This window comes from Rhipicephalus sanguineus, chromosome 1, assembly GCF_013339695.2.
Source record: "Rhipicephalus sanguineus isolate Rsan-2018 chromosome 1, BIME_Rsan_1.4, whole genome shotgun sequence".
In the NCBI taxonomy this organism is placed as follows: Eukaryota; Metazoa; Arthropoda; class Arachnida; order Ixodida; family Ixodidae; genus Rhipicephalus; species Rhipicephalus sanguineus.
In genome coordinates this window covers 231,460,359-231,481,762 of record NC_051176.1, presented here as the reverse complement: position 1 = coordinate 231,481,762, position 21,404 = coordinate 231,460,359, and the positions used below count along the sequence as shown (strand labels likewise).

The following is a 21,404-nucleotide window of genomic DNA, read 5'->3' as shown; positions in this document are numbered from 1 at the left end:
GAAAATCGCTGTCCCTTGATCAACGCTGGTGTATCCGCAAGACATCGCACACAGTACGGCAATAAAAACCGCTCGAACATGCTGGTCATCACTCGTAACACTTTCCAGAGATAAACCTGACCAAAAATAACTATTCCATGTAACTGTCACACAGATATTCATCAAGGAAACACCCTAGACTAGCGAACACCGAGCACACACATGTACAGATATCACCACGACTGGCCGCCATGTGCTGTTCGAAACTGTGGCTGACTGCGGGGACATAATAATTTATGCGGTCTATTGGACCGCTGTCTTTAATGGTATTAACCTTAAAAAAGGAACACAATTTTTGTATGCCGTATTTATAATACAGAGTAGGTTATTATTTAGCATTAACGTCATAAGTCACTGAGAAATGATACGAGAATAGAGCTACTGAGATGCCAACAAACATCGCGGCAGTGCGGCGTTTTTCATGGCCGCGGCGTCGGACAGAGCAAGTTAGCAAAGTTCACTGCTATTCGATCGTCACAGTCCATGGCGAATGTTGAATATAAGACTCCTTTTCACAAGGAAGTAACTAGTATTGTTCAAACACTAGCTATTGGCGCAACGGCTCAATGAGCAACTGAACGAGCACCTGGTTGTAATGCAGTGTCGACTGGGCGCACGACTAATGGAAAGGTCAAATAAAAGTTTATTTTTTAATTATTTTGCAACCCAGCCGTACGGGGCGCAGAAGATCACGGTTGCAAAATGAGTCAGTGGGAGAGGGGGGGGGGTTATACGCAATATGCAGCGTGTGAAATAGGTGCCTTTTATTTCTACGTGGCAAAGAATGTTTCATTAAGTTGTTTAGCCTGCAGCCACATTCAACCTCTTCATCGCGATGTTTGCTTTTCAAACATGCAAGCCTGGAAAAATCATGCTCGCATATGTCGCAGAAAACTGCAACAGAAACTTTACAGCCACCTTACGAGGAAGAAACATAAGTCAGCTACGTCGCAATGCAAACGTGTTATGCGGTGAAACATACCAAAAACCAGAAGGGGCTGCTGCCACGGGACATGGTGTGCCCTCAAAAAACTTTTTTTTTTTTTTAACACGAAAGTGTTTTATGCCGGGGTCCACGAAGACTTCAGTGACGTATTTCCGTCACGGAAATGACGTCGAAAAATGTACACTATCAGGCGGCAAAGAAAAAAGTTTCTACAACGGGCATCGAACTCACGACCACTGGGTCCGCAACAACAGATGCCGGGCGCGCTATCCACTGCGCCGCGGTCACAGACTCTAGAGTCTTTACAAGCGCGCCTTTTATATCTACCACTATCCCGGTCGGCGGGGTGGTGTTGCCCTCTGGGAGCGGCAAAGCAAAGTAATTCATCATTACGGTGGCTTCCGCGATTAGTACCTGCAAGGCGTTACACGTTCGTCTCATTTGGCGCGTTTTCAATAGAAGTGCAATTTTGTCAACGCCTTAACATACCGCGAAGTGGCGACCTTAACGCAAGCGTCGTAAAAGCGTCGGCTTCGATCATAGCATCACGCTAATCAAACCAAAAATAGCTCTGCGACGTGCGCCTGCTGCACCCGGCTGTAACATCGCGTTCCCCGCCTATGCGCTCGCCCCGAGAAAAATCGAGGCCGGGCTACCGGGGCGGCACGACGCGCTTTGCGTTTCCCTCTAGTGCGGCCGTGGTGTTCAATCACATTTTAACATGCCGCAGGATGGCGACCAAGTTCTGCGTCCAATATGCGACGCTCTTCTGGCTATCACAACTCGTTCTCTGATTACGCTTTCACCGCTAACTACTACAGCTACCACAAGGGTTTGTTTAATCATTAAACATGGACGTTAGTCGTAGGTATGGAGATGTACCACCAAGCATCAAAGTGGGTGCATCCACGTTAAACTGTGCTATAGCTGCCAGACACCAATATACATTGTGCAAACTCTCTTATATCAATGTACAGTAAACATTCAGTTACTTCTATAAGGGCACGTTTTACTTTCGTGTTATTCCGATTCCTATGACGGAGGGATCAACCATGTTTTTTTGCAAACTTGGGTTTTGCAGACCCCCATAATGACCTCGAGGACCCCTATTTGAGAACCACTGTTCTAAGTCATGTCTAAATGCACGGTCTGCATTATACATTTAATCTGCTGTCACTTGTATGAAGATCAATCTTTGGGCAGCTGGAATTCCTTTTGTCAACTATACCACTTCCTCGCTCAAACAGGAAAATTTCATGCTGAGCAAATTATTTCCCAACTGAAGCTGGAAGAATTTCCAGCTTGAAATATAACTTCCCAACTGGAACTGGAAACTTCAAGCTGGAAATGGCTTTCCAGTCGGGAATTATTTCCATATCCATGCTGGAAATACCATTTCCAGCCTGGAATGGGTTTCATTCCCTGCTGGAAATACCATTTCCAGCTGGGAATGGAAAATTCCCAGCCTGAAGAGCCGTTTCCAGCTGAAAACCAGGCTGGAAACCCGATTTCCAGCTGGGAATTCACATCCCATTTTCATGTGGGTCGAGATCGTTCTTTTGAATAAAAAAACCTCCCGCGATCTCTCTGGACACCTTAATTATTACGGTTCCGGTACAACAATGTTGTGTCAGTTAAAAGCGGTACCGCACTGCCGACAATGCATCGCGAGATGCGAGTATGGTGAACCTTTGAGAGAGCTGAAATTCTCTCTGAACCTAATGTTCAAACATCTGCCCGTCTGGTCGATGTATTTACGTCCGCATGAAAAAGGGATGCAATAAACAACACTGCAAGTGCAAGAAACAAAACCGTACGTCTATAATGGTACACCTAGCTTTTTGTAGTCCTCCTTACTGCACATGCGCCTCTGCAGTCTTGGACAAATGGCGCCCACCTTCTTTTTCGCGGTGAAAACAATGTCAACATTATAACGCGGTGCCACCTTTTTGATTCGATGAGATAGCCCATGGATGTACGGTATAACCGCGAAATGTTTCTTGTCTAACGTCCGTACAGCTTCTGAGTACCCAGCTTTCCGAAGCTTGCTCACCTGCCCATTCACACTCTGTGCTTGACAAGCTTCGAATGGCAGGAATTGAAGCTGAGAAGGGCTTTTACAGAACCAGGCATGTATTGCCAGCATACATGCGAGCCCCCCCCCCCCCCCCCCAACGTTATCCGCAAGTCTAGAAACTGGATTGCATTGTCTTTTGGTGTCTCAAACGAGAAACACAAACCTTGGCCATGCTCGTTAAACACCTTAAGCACCTCAACTACCTTGTGGTTGAAATTTGACGCATGAACGAAAATGAGGTAGTCATCCACGTACCTCGTGATATTATGCGTCACGCCACAAAGCTGGCTGTTAATGGCTCTTTCCAGCCGGGAATCGAACCCACGCCCTCGAGCGCTGAAGAAACTTACGCAGCGCGATTGACATGGAACATTTTTTTTCTGCAGAATATCAAGCAAACTTTTACACGTCCGACTTTTCATTTGCGCGAAGACGCCACTTACAGTGCGCAGTGTGTAAAACGGAAGCCGCATCGTACTCTCGTGGCCGTGCGCGATGACCACGCCTTGTAGGTCGAAGCACGCATTGAAAATAATAATTGTTGGGGTTTTACGTCCCAAAACCACGATGATTATGAGAGACGCTGTAGCGGAGGGCTCCCGAAATTTTTACCACCTGGGGTTCTTTAACGCACCTAAATCTAAGTACACGGGCCTCCAGCATTTCGCCTCCATCGAAATGCGGCCGCCGTGGCCGGGAATCAAACCCACGCCCTCGAGCACTGAAGAAACTTACGCAGCGCGATTGACATGGAACATTTTTTTCTGCGGAATATCAAGCAAACTTTTACACGTCCGACTTTTCATTAGCGCGAAGACGCCACTTACACTGTGTAAAACGGAAGCTGAATTACGATACGCATGGTGACTTGGGGAAAAACTCATTTGCCTATGTATTATCACCAGTTCCTAATCAAGAGCGATGAACCTCCAGACTACAGACAACATGCGCATGCAAACCTTTAGTATAACGAGTTTTGCATGCGCATACTTTGGTTATAGGCCATCATGAAGAGAAAAAGCTAGTGCATCTGTGGTAAGATGGAGATGGGGAGTTACGGAATGGGGAGTGGATCGAATCCAGGCCGAAGGCCGCGGCCGGGATTCGATCCCGCCACCTTCAGGCTAGCAGTCGAGCACGTACCATAACCACTAGACCACCGTGGCGTGTCCCCGAAGTACGCATTTACTCCTGGAGGTATGTATTCCCTCTTTCGCGCAACCGAAGACGGGCGGGGCGTTTCCTCTGCTTGAGCAGCGCTCGACGGCAGCCCTCGCACGTTTGAACTCGCACACAGAACATACGACGTGTTGAGCGGTGTTACCGATTTGGAATTTATACGGAACATTACGGCGACGTCAAAATACGCCTGGAGTGCCCACGTAAATTGCAATAAAAAAGATATCAGGCAATTTCAAGCTCATTTCGACAGTTTATCTTATTTAGGGAATATCGGAAGCGCGACGCGAGGACTAACCTTGTCGGGAAACTTGAACGCCTTGAGGTACGCGAAGGCGATGGTACTGGCGCCGGTGGCGCCCGTGTTCCGCGTCTTTTGCCAAGGTCCCAGTAGCTTCGGTTTGGCGACGCAGCCTCGCGCGTCCGTCAGCTGGACGGCACGGCGCGGGTCGCCGTCGTGTGCCAGACAATCCTTGACGAGCACGTCAAGATCGGCGCCCAGCGTGTACACTACCAGCGTGAGCGTATCGCCAATGCGCACCAGGCCCGTGACCGGTGGCGAGAAGGGGCCCCGTCCAAGCTGAACGTCCATGTACGAGTCGGCTGCCGACGAACCCGCGTAGCGCGCTTGCTGCACCTCCAGCTGGTTGACGCTGATGGACGAGCTCACCGTCCGGTCGATGTTCGTGTCCCACGAGCAGCGTAGGCGCCGCGCGGAGTCCGACCACTCCTGCGCGCGCACACCCATATGCTTTATAGGGATCTGAACTCGAGCTTGTTAGCACTGATTCATCACGTGAAAAAGCACGACAGGTCGCCAGAAAAGACAAGGCAGCGCTTATCCAGTTGTCTCTTCTGGTGTGCCGTCTTTTGTTGCGCAATTTCACGTAATTAACTATATACTTTACGGACAATGCCATGCAAAACACAACAGTTCACTGCGCGCAGGGAGCTCATTTCATCAATTCTGCATCATTTCACAACACATCGTCGGCTAGTGGGCACACGTCAAATAAACAAAGTGTGTTCTCCGGCATAAGACAACCTAAATCACCTAAGCAGCCCTAAATGATGACCTGTCATGAAAAGCGGATGGGGATCCTCCGACCAGCATGCCCAGTTTATGCATGCACATCTTCTGGGGCAAGACAGCTTGCAGCGTGATCTAGCGTGCCTAGCTTTATAATGACCTAGCTTTATAGGGTCAACTTTCAGGCACCCCAGCGTGCAACGAGGGACGTAGGGGGAGACAGATTTCATCTTTTGCCGTACCTCCCTCCTGCTCCCCCTCCCCCCTCCCGTCCAAACCGCCCCTAATACTGAAGATTATGTTATATAAGTATCGCTAACGGATGTACATCATTTAACAGGCGACATGAGCCGAAAAATGTGCCTTGAAAGCGATTTATTTTCTTATGTCATTTTTCGTAAAATCGGAACTCTCACGGTACGCCGAGCAGCACTGGCGTAGCCGGGTCGGCTGGGGGTGGGTCTTCAAACCTCCTTTCGAATTTTTCAGATTTGCATGTGTATATATACACGCACACATACAAACACACGCACGAACATACATAAAGAATGGTTGACCCCCCCCCCCCCCCCCCCGCCCCCGAAAAAATGCCTGGCTACGCCCCTGCCGAGCAGCATGGCCGTGGGTTAATACGAAACCGTGCGCCGCACATGCCTTTCCATGACGGCATACACACCTGAATCCTGGGCTCATTCTGGACCACGATGGTGTTCTCGATGTAGGATTCGCCATCCTTGGTCTTGCGCTCGACCTTGGACGAACCGCAGCGGTCCGCGCGAATAACGAACTCGAAGGAGTTGCCGGGCGTCGCATCCGCCTGCACGTGCCGGCACTCTGGCTGCTCGAAGTGGCCCTTGGAATAGACGACGCCCGTGAATGGTGCGTCGAACTCGACGCGGACCTCCATCGCCTTCTTGGTGCAGCGCACGGCAACCTTGGAGACCTGCGCCAGACCCTGCGGCGACGACGGCAGCAACGACGCCTGGTCCGCCGGCGTCGTAGCGGCTCCCTGGCGCGCGCGCCGCGGACTTCCCTGGGACGCCACCTGCGAGGACGCGATCGGGCGCTGGATCAGACCAACGCAGACCTCGTTTGCAGGCTCGTATTCCAGATCAGTCACTTTCACGAATCACTTCGTGAAATCAATTCGTGAATTGACTCGTGAATCACTTCGTGAAATCAATTCGTGAATTGATTCGTGAATCACTTCACGAATCAATTCAGTGGCCGCGCATTCATTGGATAATGAGCCATCGAAAAGGCCACTACACCTCACTCCAAGGTATTATGGCCTTATAGAGATTTACCGACAATACAAATTACCCAACGGAAAAGTGGTTCAAATAGCTGGATATATGTGAATAAAAACTTCTCCTCGTCTATTTGAATAACTGAGAATATAGACGGTATCAAGAAAATGGGAACATAGGTGCTCTTATTAGGGGCGAAGCTCCTTAAAGCGGCACCCGTTCGTACCCGTCGTAGTGCGTAACCAGTCTTAACGCTAGTACCAGATCTTGACCTCCAAGGTGGTGCCGGTGGGAGATTTCTCCTGTGCGTTGTTAAACAATAAAAAATTCGCAGCGTGCGCGTTAACTAAAAGCAGACTTCTTCTGTCTCTCATTCCCCATTAGCAGCCATTGGCATGTTCCAGCAGGAAACGTTAGTAGAAGTAGAAGTGTAAGTGTTAGCTAAAAGCCGACTTCTTCTGTCTCTCATTCCCCATTAGCAGCCATTGTTTACCTCCAAGGTAGTGCCTGATGAGATTTCTCCTGTGCGTGATTAAACAATAAAAATTCACAGCGTACATGTAAAATTAAAGTGAACTGCAAGTCGCCAGGGCTCTCATCGACCCTTTAGTATAAACCGGCCCGATCTCACGTCGTTGATGATGTACTGGGCGTGAAGCTGCGCGACGCCGCCGCCAAGATCCTGCCGTACGAGAGCTTCGCCCAACTCATCATCATTTACCCCGTGGATATGCTGTGGAATTTTTTCGTTGTTTCGCAAGGCTTCACGACCACCCCCTTACAGAGAAATATGCTTTCACCGACTCGTGTATAGCAGAATGAAAGCTTCCACTACTTGAACAGAATGGGTCAGCGGTCGCAACTGGGGTATCTGAATTTTTTTCATAGCATATGGTGACAATGTTGCGCGCTATACATTTTAATTATTTGGGCGCTTTACACTCTTTATGCCTGTATTCTCCCCTTGAGAACATGGGGGGAATAGGGTTGCCTACCGGAACCATATATGTCTATGTTCGCATAAAACTTGAGAAGGCAGGAGAGGCCCCACCTACGTGACCAAAGCGCGACCACTGACCGGCTCGCTAATGAGCCGGTCGGCGGATTCACCAGCCGTCCAGCTCATGACGTCAGTCTGGAGTGCGCGCCCACTGGTGCAGCCACATATTTGTCCGCGTTTGAGGAGAAAATACCGCTGCCTTTTAAAGTTGTAGCTATGATACTGGCGAACAGGACACGGACAAGGGAGAGACAGCAACAGAGTCAGACTTCAACTAAATTTTATCGCACACGAAAACAGTCTTTTTATACTCCATGAAGAGCCACTATAAGGCCAAGGCGTAACGATAGGTGATCAGCCGCACAGTACTTTATCAACAGCAGCCAAACCACACGTGCACAGCACTAACGTAAAACCTCGCACACCTCATGATTACCTAACCGTAGCCTTATGAACTAACAGATTACACGGACAGATTAGCTTTGAGAAATCCTAGTTCTTTTTTTCCCTAACGTGACAGACAGAAGGGACACTTATACAGGAATATTTTTCATTTTCGTTACAAAAGGCGTCGAAAACTTTGCGTTCCCTCTGAGTACCAAATTTGCGCAGCACACGCCTTTGATTAAGAAGGGCCTTGCATGCTGGCTTGTGCGATCAACGGCGCATGTTGTCAGCTAAATGACCTAGCTGCGCCTAATGCTGACGTCACACCCGTGCTGCGCTCTAGCAAGCACTCATTAAGGCAGCTCCCAGACTGGCCAATGTAGGATTTCCCACAAACGAGGGGAATGCAGTACACGGCGCCAACCTGACATTCCACAGCAACAACGCCAGACTTCGCCAGTATCATGTTACACAGGTATAACCAAAACCAACTAGCCCAGCTGTCTACGCTTTAAAGTTGCACTCGACTATAACTGATTACCGCAACCACCCCCTCACCTTTTAACATTCTTTCTGTTTAGCTCACCCACGCTTCTGCATTTTCTACGCTGAAAATAAACATTCTATTCCTTCACCGTTGAGCTCCATGAACACCTATGTTTATACGGTCAAACCTGACTATACCGAACTCGGACAAATCGAATTATCCTTTATATCGAACTATTTTCGAACACGACCGTGTTTTAACGTCAATGTATAGAAGAATTTACGGCTACGTCGAACAGAAGATAGCCGAAACACTTCATATATCGAGCATTGGGCAATGCGATACGCCCCGCGAAGTTGGCTTTCCCTCACAAGTTTGCTTTTTCTCCCGGACTTTCCCGCATGGTTTTGGGAGAGTGAGCGGTGTGATTAGGAAGGCACCACGCAGAGAGGGTAGAAACTATCGCTTGACGTCGCGTGCTTTCTCCCATGATTCCTTGTCGCGAAGTCGGCGCCCGTAAAACGGAAGAACCTGGCTGTTCTCCGCAAAGCTGGCGATAATCAACACAGTCGAACGTAGGGAAAAGAAGTCTGACGTGGCCGGTGCGTACAGCATCCCAAGAAGCACGCTGAGTATGACATTGAAAAACAGCGCCAGCATTAGGGCCAAGGCAGACTAGCGGCTTCCGGCGCCCGACGAGCACGCACAACTGCGTTTTAAAATGTTGAGTCGCTATTTACATCCATACTGTATTCTCTCGCCTACAAGCCACGTCTGCATATACCCGCATGCCCAACTGCAAAGCACGGGGGAAAAAACGCCTCGTGGGAATCGGTTTCATGCGAAGCAGTGAGCTAGCAGTTATATGTTGCATTTTTTTTTTTTTTTTGCTTTAAGCCAAGCATTGCGAGGTGGGTCGACGTGTTTTTGTAAGTTTAGTAGCTGTGTGCACATCGTGGGCTTACCAGGCACGTCGACAACACTGGCGGTTAAAGGCTAACGTATGGCCTTACGTAACGCCAGCACTAACGTTAGAGCACATGCGTCAGTATTATCGAAACAAAGTGCACTTTACGGCGCGATGATGTGGATATCACACGTAACTTTCGTTAGCGTATTCATCCGGGGTCGAGCAACGCTTGGATATAGCTTGTTGAATCATAGAAATACAAATGTAATGTTTATTAGAATGCTGTAAAAGCGGAGCCAACACTGAAACCACAGACGTGAACTTGAAATGACGCCTGTATCGCAGGAGTACATATGTAGTGTTTATTGCTTTGCTACAAAATTAGATAGCCACCACAACCACAACTGACGTCGCACCGACATTAGGCCTGCATATGCTGTTTTTCCATAGCAGTTCCTAGACCTGGCGTGGCTCTGTGGTACAATACCTGACTACCACGCAGTTTGCTTAGGTTCGATTCCTGCTGGGATCCTAATTTTTATTCTTTCCTTACATCGGGTCAGCGCTGCCGACGTCAGTTTTTCTTAACGCTCTCGCATTTAAATTACCAATGTCTGTTCTCACCGTTCCTGGGTAGATGTAAACTGCGAATCACCTGCGGCGCATACCCGTATAGCACGGCCCGTGGTAAACGGGCATGTGCCTCACGTGTCTGGAGGAAAGGGTTTGACAACGTACGCGACAGGATTTTCATGTTATTCATATCAACGTTACTAGAACAAACTCAGTTTCAAAGCTCCGTATCTCCGCCGGCGGAGGAGGGTGGTCCGAACGGCGGTCGCGAGAACAAGCGGCGCTGCAGTTCCGTCTTGCGCCACTATCGGCGCGTCGCCTGCTGCCACGGCATGCCGCGCAGTTGCTCGCGGCAACTGCGCGGCAACTTTCTTAGGTGGATATGCATAAGGTCGTCTGTATGCATTGGCCCGCGTGCGTTGTTCATTGATTGGCTAAGAATCGATGTTCGGTCTATATTGCCACGCCCACTTCTTGTTTTATTTTGATGTATTCGGGTTTGACCAGCAAGGACGGTTATCAACGCTCAACGCTGTCCGCAAAGCAGTGTTCGAGAAGCTTCGCGATTGTAGTAGATCGTTTTGTTAAGACTGCGCGCCGCACGCGAATGTTCCAGCTTTGTCGAGAGGTACCGCCGCCACCAGCGATATCGCTGGAAAGTTCGATAGCACTTGTATAAAAGCCGACGCGCTTGACCGCTTGTCAGTTGATCGACGGTCGACGCTCTGTTCGCCGCTATCAGTGTATTGCTGTAGTTTAACTGACTTTCAGTTTCCCGGCCACAAGTTCGGCCAAATAAAGAGTTTCATCTCGGACCTGCTGACTGCTGCCTTCGTCGACGTCACGACCCTGTGACAATATTTGAGCTGTCTACATTGCGCTTAACTTCCAAGCATAGGAGTTTCTAAGCCGATGAGGGTTTTCAGAGTAATTTTTATAACTACCACTACAATTTTAGCCGCTGCCGTCTTATCTAGACCAAGAACAACCCAACACGTTTGTAAAAGCCTTTATAGTGCACAAAGAAGCGTACTTACTCGAGATACAAAAACGTTCTAGAAAAAACAGTACTCATGTTTCCACAATTTATTGAAATTTTTTTCGGGGGGGGGGGGGGGGGGTTCGACCATACTTTATGTATGTTCGTGCGTGCGTTTGTATGTGTGTATATATATATACGCAAGCAAAATTGAAAAATTTCGGGGGGGGGGTTTGAACCCCCCATCCCCCCCCCCCCCCCTTGGCTACGCCCCTGTTTACAAGACACGTTTTCGCGACGGTTAAAGGGATACTGACCCAAAATCGGAAAATTTTACGAGAACTTGGTAAATTAAATCTCAGTGTGCGATTACATCGAATAGATATGTCGTCTCTGAGCAATTTTTTCAGCGGATAGTTGTACTTTCAGTGTCTCATCTTTCCACGTCGCATCCTTCTACGGTGCCTTAAACAATTCGAACAGATCGGTCGTGATGTGAGCACCGAGCAGTTATTCGCGCGTACTCTGTCGCTAGAAGAGTCGTCAGTATTCAACTTCAGTTTTTCAACTTCACCGAGAAGATGTTCCATGCCCGCAGCACTTTACACTGTACGACAGCCGCTTGCGTTTCGTGCTGTAGCCGTTCACTACGCAGTTAAACTGCTCGTCAACTACAATTATCTTTTGCACAAGTAAGTCTCCGTTCCCGAAGCAAAGTGTGGGATTGGGCTAGTTGGTATTCCATTATGAAACTGCTCAGCGCAAGAAATTTGACACGGTACACATAGAAAAGACGAGGACCAGCGCTGGTCCTCGTCTTTTCTATGTGTGCCGTGTCAAATTTTTGCGCTGACCAGCCCGTTCCCGAGCCGGCGAGTGTAAAATATTCCGCACATCTTGTTCAATACCTCGTCATAAAATCTCTCGAAAATCCACTGCTTTGAAGGCATAGCGACAGCTGACAACTGATCGAATGTTATAGTGTGATGCAACTCTCAGTCTCGGTAGCGTATATAGGTAATCGCCTGCCTTTCGTTTTGCTGTTCTATTTCTGGCGGCTCCTCCAAATTGGGCACTGGGCTTTCGCGGGACGCCGTGCGTTTTGGGGGGGATTTGCGCCTAAACCCCGAACATTTTGGCTTTGAAATGTGGGGTGGAAGTGCTGGGAACAAGCGCGGCATGGCACCTGGCGCGAGTTCCCACTTTCCACGTGGGATCAAAACTTCTTGTCCCGCAACGACACGACGATAGTGCTTTACAATGTCGTCACTCTCAAAATGAACGTCACAGACCTTGAATTTCGCAGTAAGCTTTCTATCTTTGCGATGCAAAGCTTGAATGGCGTAGGGTCTTTTGCAGGTCCGAAGAAGTGTCGTGAAGCGGAGTCGTCGCTGCGGTAGCCGCTCTTGCAGCCCGGCGCAAAGCAAGTCGGCATACCGCAGTGTGAATCTGTTCGCCCTCGTTACGCTTCGTACATCATGCACGTGTCTTCGCACAAGACGCTAAGCCTGGTCAAGAACAGTCGCAAAAATGACGAGCTAACAAAGCGCAGACGACGCTGTAACCCACGTGCGCTCGTACATCGGCAGCGCCGATCACAACAAGCGCCAGCCGCGGGAGCTAGACGTGACTGCAGCGCCACTAGTTCTCGCGACCGCCACGCGGACCACCTCTCCGGCGGAGCTTTTAAACTGAGTTTGTTCTAGTAACGTTGATTCATATCATGATCGGGCAGTCATATTCTTCAAATCCTCTTACCCTCCCATGCCGATTTTAGTCTACACCAAGTTAGGAAGGAGATCACGAGAGCACCCAGATGTAGGCGGCTAGATAGATAGATAGTGTCACGGGTATTGAAAGGTCAATACTCCCCGTAACAATAGATGGATACGTAGATAGAAATGCTCAAAGTGGCGTGGGTTCGCTAAGAAATGCTTCGCATTTAATAAAAAATTGAGGCACCTTCGCACTTGTGGTGCCAAGCCTGAAGAAACAGCGGAGATGGACGGCCTTCTTTGTTTCTTTTCCCCTTTCTTTCTTCCTCCCTTCTTGCCTATATTCCTTTCTATTTTTTTTGTCTATATTTCTTTCTTTCTCTACCTACTTCTTTCTCTTTCTTTCTATCTCTATATCTCGCTTCCTCTTTCTCCCTATCTTTTTCTTTCTCTCTCTTTTTTTTGTTTTCGTTTCTGTCTTGGTCTCTGTTTTTTTCTATATTTCTTTGTGTCTCTTCCTTTCTATCTCTTTTTCTGTCTTTACTGCGTTGCACGCGCTAGGCACAGCTGTGCCAGGTGCTAGGCGACGCGAGATGCCACAGAGACCCTTCATGATGATGATTGTGTCTGTTCGCACGAAACGGATATACGAAAAGCTTAATAGCTCCGCTGTAAAAACTAGAAAGAAAAAAAAAATAACCGAGTATTACCGTAAGCCGCCTTCCTTGCATTATGGTCAAGCAGTACTGTGAAGCCAACTTGCGCACCGAAAATACGGCAAGTTCTTTAAAAGTTTTATATCGAATTATACGATACACCGAACTAATTCCCGTTTTTTTTTTAGCGAGTTCTATATATGCGGGTTCGACTGTAATCACAAATAGCCAGTGTCACGCAGCACGCCCTTGGTATGAATGTTGTGACATGCCAATATATCATGGGTTCGTTTCTCACTTTGTGGCAGTTATTTCCATCGTTACATGTATCTCTGTGAGCTAATTTCTACTGTTCAAAACGATAGCTAGTTCGACAATTTCGTAAACCTTCAAAAAAGGAGGTAATCAATCCTATATTTGTGTATTATTTACAAAAAGCACGTTAGTCAGACATCTGTGCCGAAGACCTATAGATGTTATGTAGTATACGCTACATATACCAATAGAAACGACCAAACCATACATTTTCTTTGTATTTTGTTTAATTAAAAAAAAAAAGAAAGACCTGGCATACAACGGCAAAACATCCTACAGTATAGGAGTGCGTGCACTCCTATACTACTCCAAAACAACGTTCTACGCGTAACAAGCAAATTCGTGCAAACACAGACAAACGTCATGTGAACGAAGATTCGCCGTCCACGTGGCCGTAACCCCATCTGTTTTGTTTCTTTTAACCTTTTTACGGTAATTGATGCCCGTGTTCATACGCAACTGTGCCATGATCACAATGTGCAACACGTTTGCATATGCGTCATGTGTGCAACCTTTATAAAGTGAACACATACCTTACGACCCATGCATTGACAGTTCGCTTACATTGTTAGTAACGTGTATGACTCGACTATTTTTTATATGAGGTTGTCACGCCGCTTTTTTATCTGCCTACGAAATTTTATATGCAAATCAGCTTATTACAACTTTATACAACATCTGTACGTATTTCATACGTATGTACGCATGTTAATATTCTTTCACTCTCCTTCACTGCTTCAAACAAAAATTTACCTGCTACGTCAGCTGTTATCTGTGTATACAAATTCTTGTGCATCCTTCCCTAACTGTGTGAGGGACCACAGGCACACCCATGGTGCATCCGGCCACTTTTTGCCTGGGTGATCCACAAATACCGTATTTACACGATTGTAAGTCGACTTGAATGTAGGTCCACCCCCTTATATCGCACGGCAAAAAAACCAAAAAAAACTGCGAGTGCATTTCGTAAAGGACCTTCATTTACGTAGACTGCCTAGATATGCTCACTCGTCATCCCTCTTTATGAATTTTGATGTCCATGCCCTGCTGGTCTCGAAGTGCGTCCTCGGCATACCCGTTTCCGATGCGAAGATGCGGGTTTCTTGCGTGACAATTTCGCGTACCACCAGGACGGACGGGTGCCGACTGCATATTTGGAGTCAACGCCCGTCCTGTCACGCACTTCTCCCTCATGTCCTCGTAAAAAGTAGCGCTGAATAATTTGAAGTCAGAAAGTATCAACAAATACCCCGCAACGTCTTTTGTAAAGTCATGACAAAGAACGCGAATTCCGGTGTGCAAAGGTGGCTTCACGGCCGTGCTTTAGAGCTATGCAATGAAATTAGCTTTGCGGCAATCCGCGAGGATTGGGAAGTTTTCCGCAAATCGTTACTGAATGTGCGGCATATACGCGAGAAAATACAGTATATGTTACAGGTAGAGTCAAAACGCAAACATAATGTCGTAACGATGCCACAGCGTCCCTGATTTCTCGTTTGTCGCGCCGTAGCTGGTGGTACCAGTTTCGGTTTTGATTGTAAGTCGACCCCCTAACTTTGGATTTCAAATTTAGATAAAATGGGCCGACCTACAATTGTGTAAGTACGGTTTATGTCTCTGAAAATAATATCGCGATTGATTCTGCTGCTCTGGCCAGACGGACTTCATCGAACTATCCATGTCGTTTTCGCCAAACATGATGCGTACATGTAAGGACGTCGGTTACACCCGCAGACGGCACGCCACTTGTTCCACTAATTCATTCTCCACGCGGTTCCTCGTGTACATCTAAAGGAGACCTGGCTCGTTGTAAGTACTATTTAGCGCGCACTGACTGGACAGGGCTCGGACAGCAACAGTTAGAATCGGCGCCGGTCCTCCAGCTCTCGAACTCTATCCAATCAGCGCGCGCTGAATTGGACAGTCCACTTCACACAATATCACTCCTGTGCTCACCTGAACCAGAAGGGTCACCAACGCCAGCAAGGACGGTCGCCTCATGGCTCCACAGTGGACGCACCTGCACTATAGAAACAAATGCGACATACGCGCGTATGAGCGTTTTGAGGATCAGGAAGTGCCTCGTCGCAGTGTCAACCCTTTCACTGACGTAGCCACGGGAGGGGGTTCAAACCCTTCCTCCGCCCCCGAATTTTTTTTCTTCAATTTTGCCTATATAGACCAGAATATCAGATTAGAAGAGGCCACTATATATATATATATATATATATATATATATATATATATATATATATATATATATATATATATTGAAGGCGCACCGGTACAATATATATATATATATATATATATATATATATATATATATATATATATATATATATATATATATATATACACACACACAAACGCGCACAAACACACATAAAGTATTGTCACGTGGTCGTGACGTCGACGAAGGGAGCGGTCAGCACGTCCGAGATGAAACTATTAGGCCGAACTTGTGGCCGGGAAACTGAAAGTCAAGCTACAGCAATAAACTGATAGCGGCGAACAGAGCGTCGACCGTCGATCAACTGACAAGCGGTGAAGCGCGTCGGCATTTAAGCATGTGCCGTCGAATATTCCAGCGTTATCGCTGCAGCTGTCGCGCAAATTCTAGAATAAGCTCGAGTGTGCGCGTCTTGCGCGCAATCTTAACAAAACGATCTACAATGATCGCGACGCTTCTCGAACAATGAGGCGCGGTTCGCGCTGAGCGTTGCTGACAGTCTTTGTGGGCGAAAACAATACAGCAAAAGTGATAATAAGAAACGCACGTGGCAGTATTGTTGACCCCCCCCCCCTCGCCGCCGAAAAAAAGTTTCTGGCTACGCCTCTGAACCCTTTCTCTGTTCGTTACATTCGTTCGACTCAGTGGCGCACCGACGGGGGGGGGGGGGTTTAGGGGGTTGTAACCCCCCCCTGAGGCCGACCTAACCCCCCCCCCCCCTCGTAACTGCCCAATGTCCTCGTCGCCGAGGGCCCAACGTACACCTTCAAGGGCCCCGCTGACGTTGTAATTTTAATTCAGAATGTGGCTTGAGGTCGATTTTTCCTGATTGACTCCAGAAATGCGCTGTATTCACTGACCTGCTTACAAACTGAATGAGTGCAAGCCGCATGGTTTGTGGCTCTGCGTTGAGTCCTAGTGACGCAGCTTTGGACGAAAAAGATGCTTTCACGGGCTGTCAGTCGGACCCCTTTTCTTTTCTTGCCCCTTTTTGATTACTGCCACAGCGCACGGAGATATCCCGGAACATTTGAAACAAAGTATTGTTGGTGTACAATGGTAATGCGTTGCCTAGCCACAGGCTTCGGTGCACAATGTATGTGACATGAAAATATATTAGATGTAGCCGCTCACGCAGCTGTGCACGCAGAATCACATATAATCCATTTCACACGAAGAAATCTAATGCACTGACTTGCATGCATTCAAATAATACCTGGTTCACTGGGACGATCCTAACGTGTTTAAGGTCTCGGGTACCTAATAAATGCCATCAAATTGCCGCACGGCAAGATTTAATGGCTATAAAGGCGCGAGAGCGATAGTTGCGCAATAAACATGCTATGGTCGTTTTGCCTTGAATGTGCATGTTTCTTCAAATTCGACATCATAAAGCGCATTTTATAGAGCAGTCACTAGCGTTGTCATGTGCATTCAATGGCTTTACTCGCTCTGGAAACGAAACACGCTTAGTGATGCACATTTCCAGTGTCGCTGCCAGCGGCATTTTCGGCACTTCGTTTAAAATCCTTGATATTATAGTGAACGTGAATTGTGTCCGTCAAGCAGCATCCTTGTTTTCTTTTGAATAGTCAATGATAAGCGATCTCCTTGCCAACATACATTCTTTTTGCATCACAGCTCTGCAGAACACAAACTGAAAACGAGGGCACTCACAGCACTCATCCGACGGCCAACTTGAGTTGAGGGAGCTTATCAGGCTGTAAATGCATGTTATCAAGCCCTAAATTCTATAATCACGTGCCACCGCTTTATATTAAAGGTCTTAGCAATTAGCGCCGCTTTCAATGTGCGAACGAGGCACAATATTGTTCTATTTGGCAGGACCAAATCAAAGTAACTATCGATCCACGAAAAAAAAAAGATCATTTGAAGCACTTGCGACGTTCCAGGTACATGTAGTGCGAACCTCCCTTTTCCGTGCTTATCGCATCACATTAAGTTTGCTAAATATAAAAGCTTCCACACAAATGTTTGACTATTTGAAATTATGTGTCCATCTCTGTCATCATGCAAATATAACTATGGAACACACCGAGGAACAAGCTCTCAACTCATTCCAGCCGCAGCCGAAAATCTTTCTCAGATACTCTCAACGACTGTTTTTTGATCGTCAAGAGATGCTAAGTCATGAATTTCCTCTCTCATCTAAATTCCATCGGATTAGAATTTCGTTCACCCTTGAAATATCAGACTCCCTGCCGTTTTCGCAAGTTCTCGTAACCTGAAAATAAAACTATGGAAACACCTACACTAGTCGATATGTTCAGTTCACTTCTAGCCATTTAAAAATCCACAATACGTCAGCCGTAAAGACATTAACGCAAGGGGCAGAAACATACCACTGCACACAAATTGAAAGAAATAAAAAAAGGAAAAAGGCACGATATTCAGGACAATCACCAAAAATGGCTACTTAAAATCTTTTATTCAGAAAGCAATTCACTTCCACAAACACAGCCACGGAAGCAGAGAAATCCAGCAACAGGCCCTGCCAATCAACACCACCACAGAAATACGTCACTTTCGGCTATGCGCGTTCTCTGCCTGCTTCCAAAGACTGGCCGCCGAAAGAGAGAACCCAAGGCATTGTCTAAAAAATTGCTTGATATGGCTGCGACGCCAGCTGCATAAGCGAAACCGAGAACCTCAAAGAAAAACGGAAACAACGTCCCCAGTTTTACAAGAGATCGCAACCCCCTAGCCGAACATCCCAAGACGTATACCACTGAGTTAATCTTACTGAAACTGGAGTCCTCGCAACCAATTACCGGAAATGAATCCTGGCATATCCAAAGGGCCTCAAACAACGCTAACCTCACTGAAGGCGACCTGCCTCTTATGTACACGTTGGGCCTTCGCTCCTCTCTGCGCAGTGCAAAAAAAAAAAAAAAAAAAAGGAAAGACGTGGGCGTACAGCCTCGCACAGCCCGGCACTCCAAGTATCCCCTTTCTCTGCCCCCATCTCACCGACACAGGCACACACAGCCATACACCTCCCCAACTTCAACACCCGTCAAGCCCTCGAACTCCTGTGTTCTTGAAGGTAAACATTAGACAGAAGTCTGTCTGGTTGGATAAGTAAACTGAGAAAAATATTATTTAATCTCCAACCAAATTTGCGTAAACACCGAAGAACCCGACGTTTCGGAACCGGCTTGGTTCCATCCTTCGGGGGGGACTTTGCAGCGGCGTTTTGAAGGCGCACTCTCGGTGCGGTCAATGACCCCACGCATTACCGCGGAGCGTAGCCCATGCGAATACACAGGGGGAAGGGTTCCGAGGGAACGATTGATGTTTAGAGTGGTTCGCTGATAGTGCCATGACTCCAGTAGTAATCTCCTCCTCCATTTGGTTTCACTTTCAAGGATGGCCGTTCTGTTGAAGTCTCTTTTGTGGTCAAACGTCTCGGCGTGTTCGGCGACGGCGCTGCGCTCTTTGTTGAATTTCCGGACGTCGTTTACGTGTCGTCTAATTCGTTCGGGAGAGTTTTTGGTCTCGCCGATGTACGATGAGGGGCACTCGGCGCACGGCTGTGTTCTTGTGGACATGCACCACCGCCGCCTGACGCACCCTTTCATGCATGCCGAACAAGAAAAGAAGCCCTATTCATGCGTCTCCTTTCCTCAAAATTTGAAGAAGGAGCGTTTCCCCCACGTCTGCACAATGCCCACCCAAACTTCCAAAGATAAGGCGTCGACGGCGTACGCGCCGGCGGCGGCGTCCGATCCATCCGCCGACCTATTTAGGCACATGTTTTCAATTTTGAAGCAAGTTTCGACCCGACGACACACATGCTTTGTATTTTCTTAGGAGCTTGTTTACTGCCGGCTCATCGTCTGGAATCACCCACCACGATTCGGACATTGCAGCCACTGAAGAAACGCAAGACGAAGAGGAGGGGGGGGGGGTGTTTCCACAGACCAGCCTTGCGCCGCTCGTACACCAGGGAAACAATGATCCACTGCTTCAAGGGCATCCCTTGTGTGTGCCTGTTATAGTACAGCTGCTGTGGCGCAGGCAGACGAGTCGTGTCGTCTGTTCCTTAATGGCTGCAGCGGAGTGATCGTGCATTTTTTCTGAACGTGGCGCGTTAGTGCGGCGAGAAGAAAGGCGACCTCAAACACGGCTCGTTCGTCGAAGCTACTGCGACCCCACCGAGGCTGCATAGCACGGCCGCACGACGAAATTACTTTAAGCACATTCATATTGGTTCCTGCATTTCTGAGCAAGCCTTGCTTTTAGTACGCTGGTTCAGTGCACGAGTGTCATTTTTCATCTGTCAAAGCACGGACGGTGCGGTATCTTCAAAGTTAGGAAAACCGTAGCGTGTGCGCTGTCAGCATCCCACCTACCCAGAGCGCTTTTTTGCACCGCGTCTGTGTGTGGGCGGAGCAAGAAGCCGTGGCACAATGAGTCAATGTTTTTGGGTACGTTTAGCAAGGAAAGGGAAGGACTTTGGGCAAGTGCGAAAGGTATTTCGGGCGCCACGTTTCCCTTTTTCAATAAACATCTCTCTCTCTCTCTTTACCATTTCTTTTTTTATAGCCGACGGAAGCTATAAAGTTTGGTGTGCACCCATACCTACGTTTAGTTCGCTTGCTGGAACTTCTTTTTGTGTCTGCTGCGCGAATCAGCGTCGACAATGAGCTATTTAGCCAAAGCCTCCTCGCTGAAGCGCCAGCCGAACACGCTACTCACTTACTTCCCCAAAAAGAGTCCGTGTGCGGATTCAAGAGATGCAGCAACAACGCCGCAATGCCAAATTCCAGTCGTAGAGGAACCGGTGACTGATCAGATATCGTCGTCAGATGAGTCCATCGGTCAGCAAGTCCTCACCGACGATGCTTCATTCGACGAACCTGCGCACCCAAATGACCTGGGGATCTACGCTGGCAAGTCGGTAAGTGTGGCTATAATGCAGTTTACCCATGATGTGAGAATTGTACGTGTGCTGCATTGAACTGTACAGTGCTCGTCAAATGAAACCCGAACAGCGGCAAGCCTTCGCAGTTGTATACAGTGCGCGCCGTCCAGTTATCACCATGGACAGGCGGCGGGCGCGCATATGCACAGTGCGGTCAAATCGGATGCGCGCGCCTGTCAATGGGGCTTGCCGCTGTTCGGGTTTCATTTGACGAGCACTGTACATAATGTTTGTATATAATCAATATTTACAGAGTGTACAAACTGGCGCAGTAGTACCCGATATGCATTCATTCAAGTGCAATGAGACAGATGGTTCTATCTACTATAGGTCACTTAATTAATATTGTGAGTTTTTCTGTATATGGCAACAACCGCCGTTTTGATATCTCGAAAATTCATTCTTACAGTGGCACAACTCGACAACAATCATAGCTATTGGCAATCTTTAACAGCTAAATATTAGTCTTTTACGTGCGTAACTCGCATGTATTGAGTTTATCCAGCAAAATATGTAGACAGTTCGGTATTTGCGACATGGCAAAACTTACAGTATGTACCTAATGACAAAGCAACCTGCTAAACGGAAATACAAAATTTCCCTTTGGCAGGTGGTTGATTACGCGCAATCTCCCGGCTTCCAATATTAAAGATTGGAAAATGAGACATCGAAGCAATCTA

At 47.7% G+C, this 21,404-nt stretch overlaps 1 protein-coding gene across 2 annotated transcripts in view; it reads right to left on the bottom strand.

Annotated features, from left to right (window-relative positions):
- LOC119374287 (uncharacterized) overlaps nt 1-21,404 on the bottom strand; it is a 59,993-nt gene that overhangs the window by 7,533 nt on the left and 31,056 nt on the right. Inside the window, exons 1-4 of one of the 2 annotated variants that reach the window (XM_049420210.1) lie at nt 15,929-15,949; nt 15,500-15,568; nt 5,948-6,316; nt 4,540-4,971 (exon numbers count right to left, since the gene is read on the bottom strand). In XM_049420210.1, the coding sequence (XP_049276167.1) occupies nt 4,540-4,971; nt 5,948-6,316; nt 15,500-15,544 (846 nt within the window). In that variant the 5' untranslated portion in view covers nt 15,545-15,568; nt 15,929-15,949. Of the gene's footprint in view, nt 1-4,539; nt 4,972-5,947; nt 6,317-15,499; nt 15,569-15,928; nt 15,950-21,404 lie in introns of those variants that run through there. The other variant, XM_049420206.1, reaches the window with a different exon arrangement.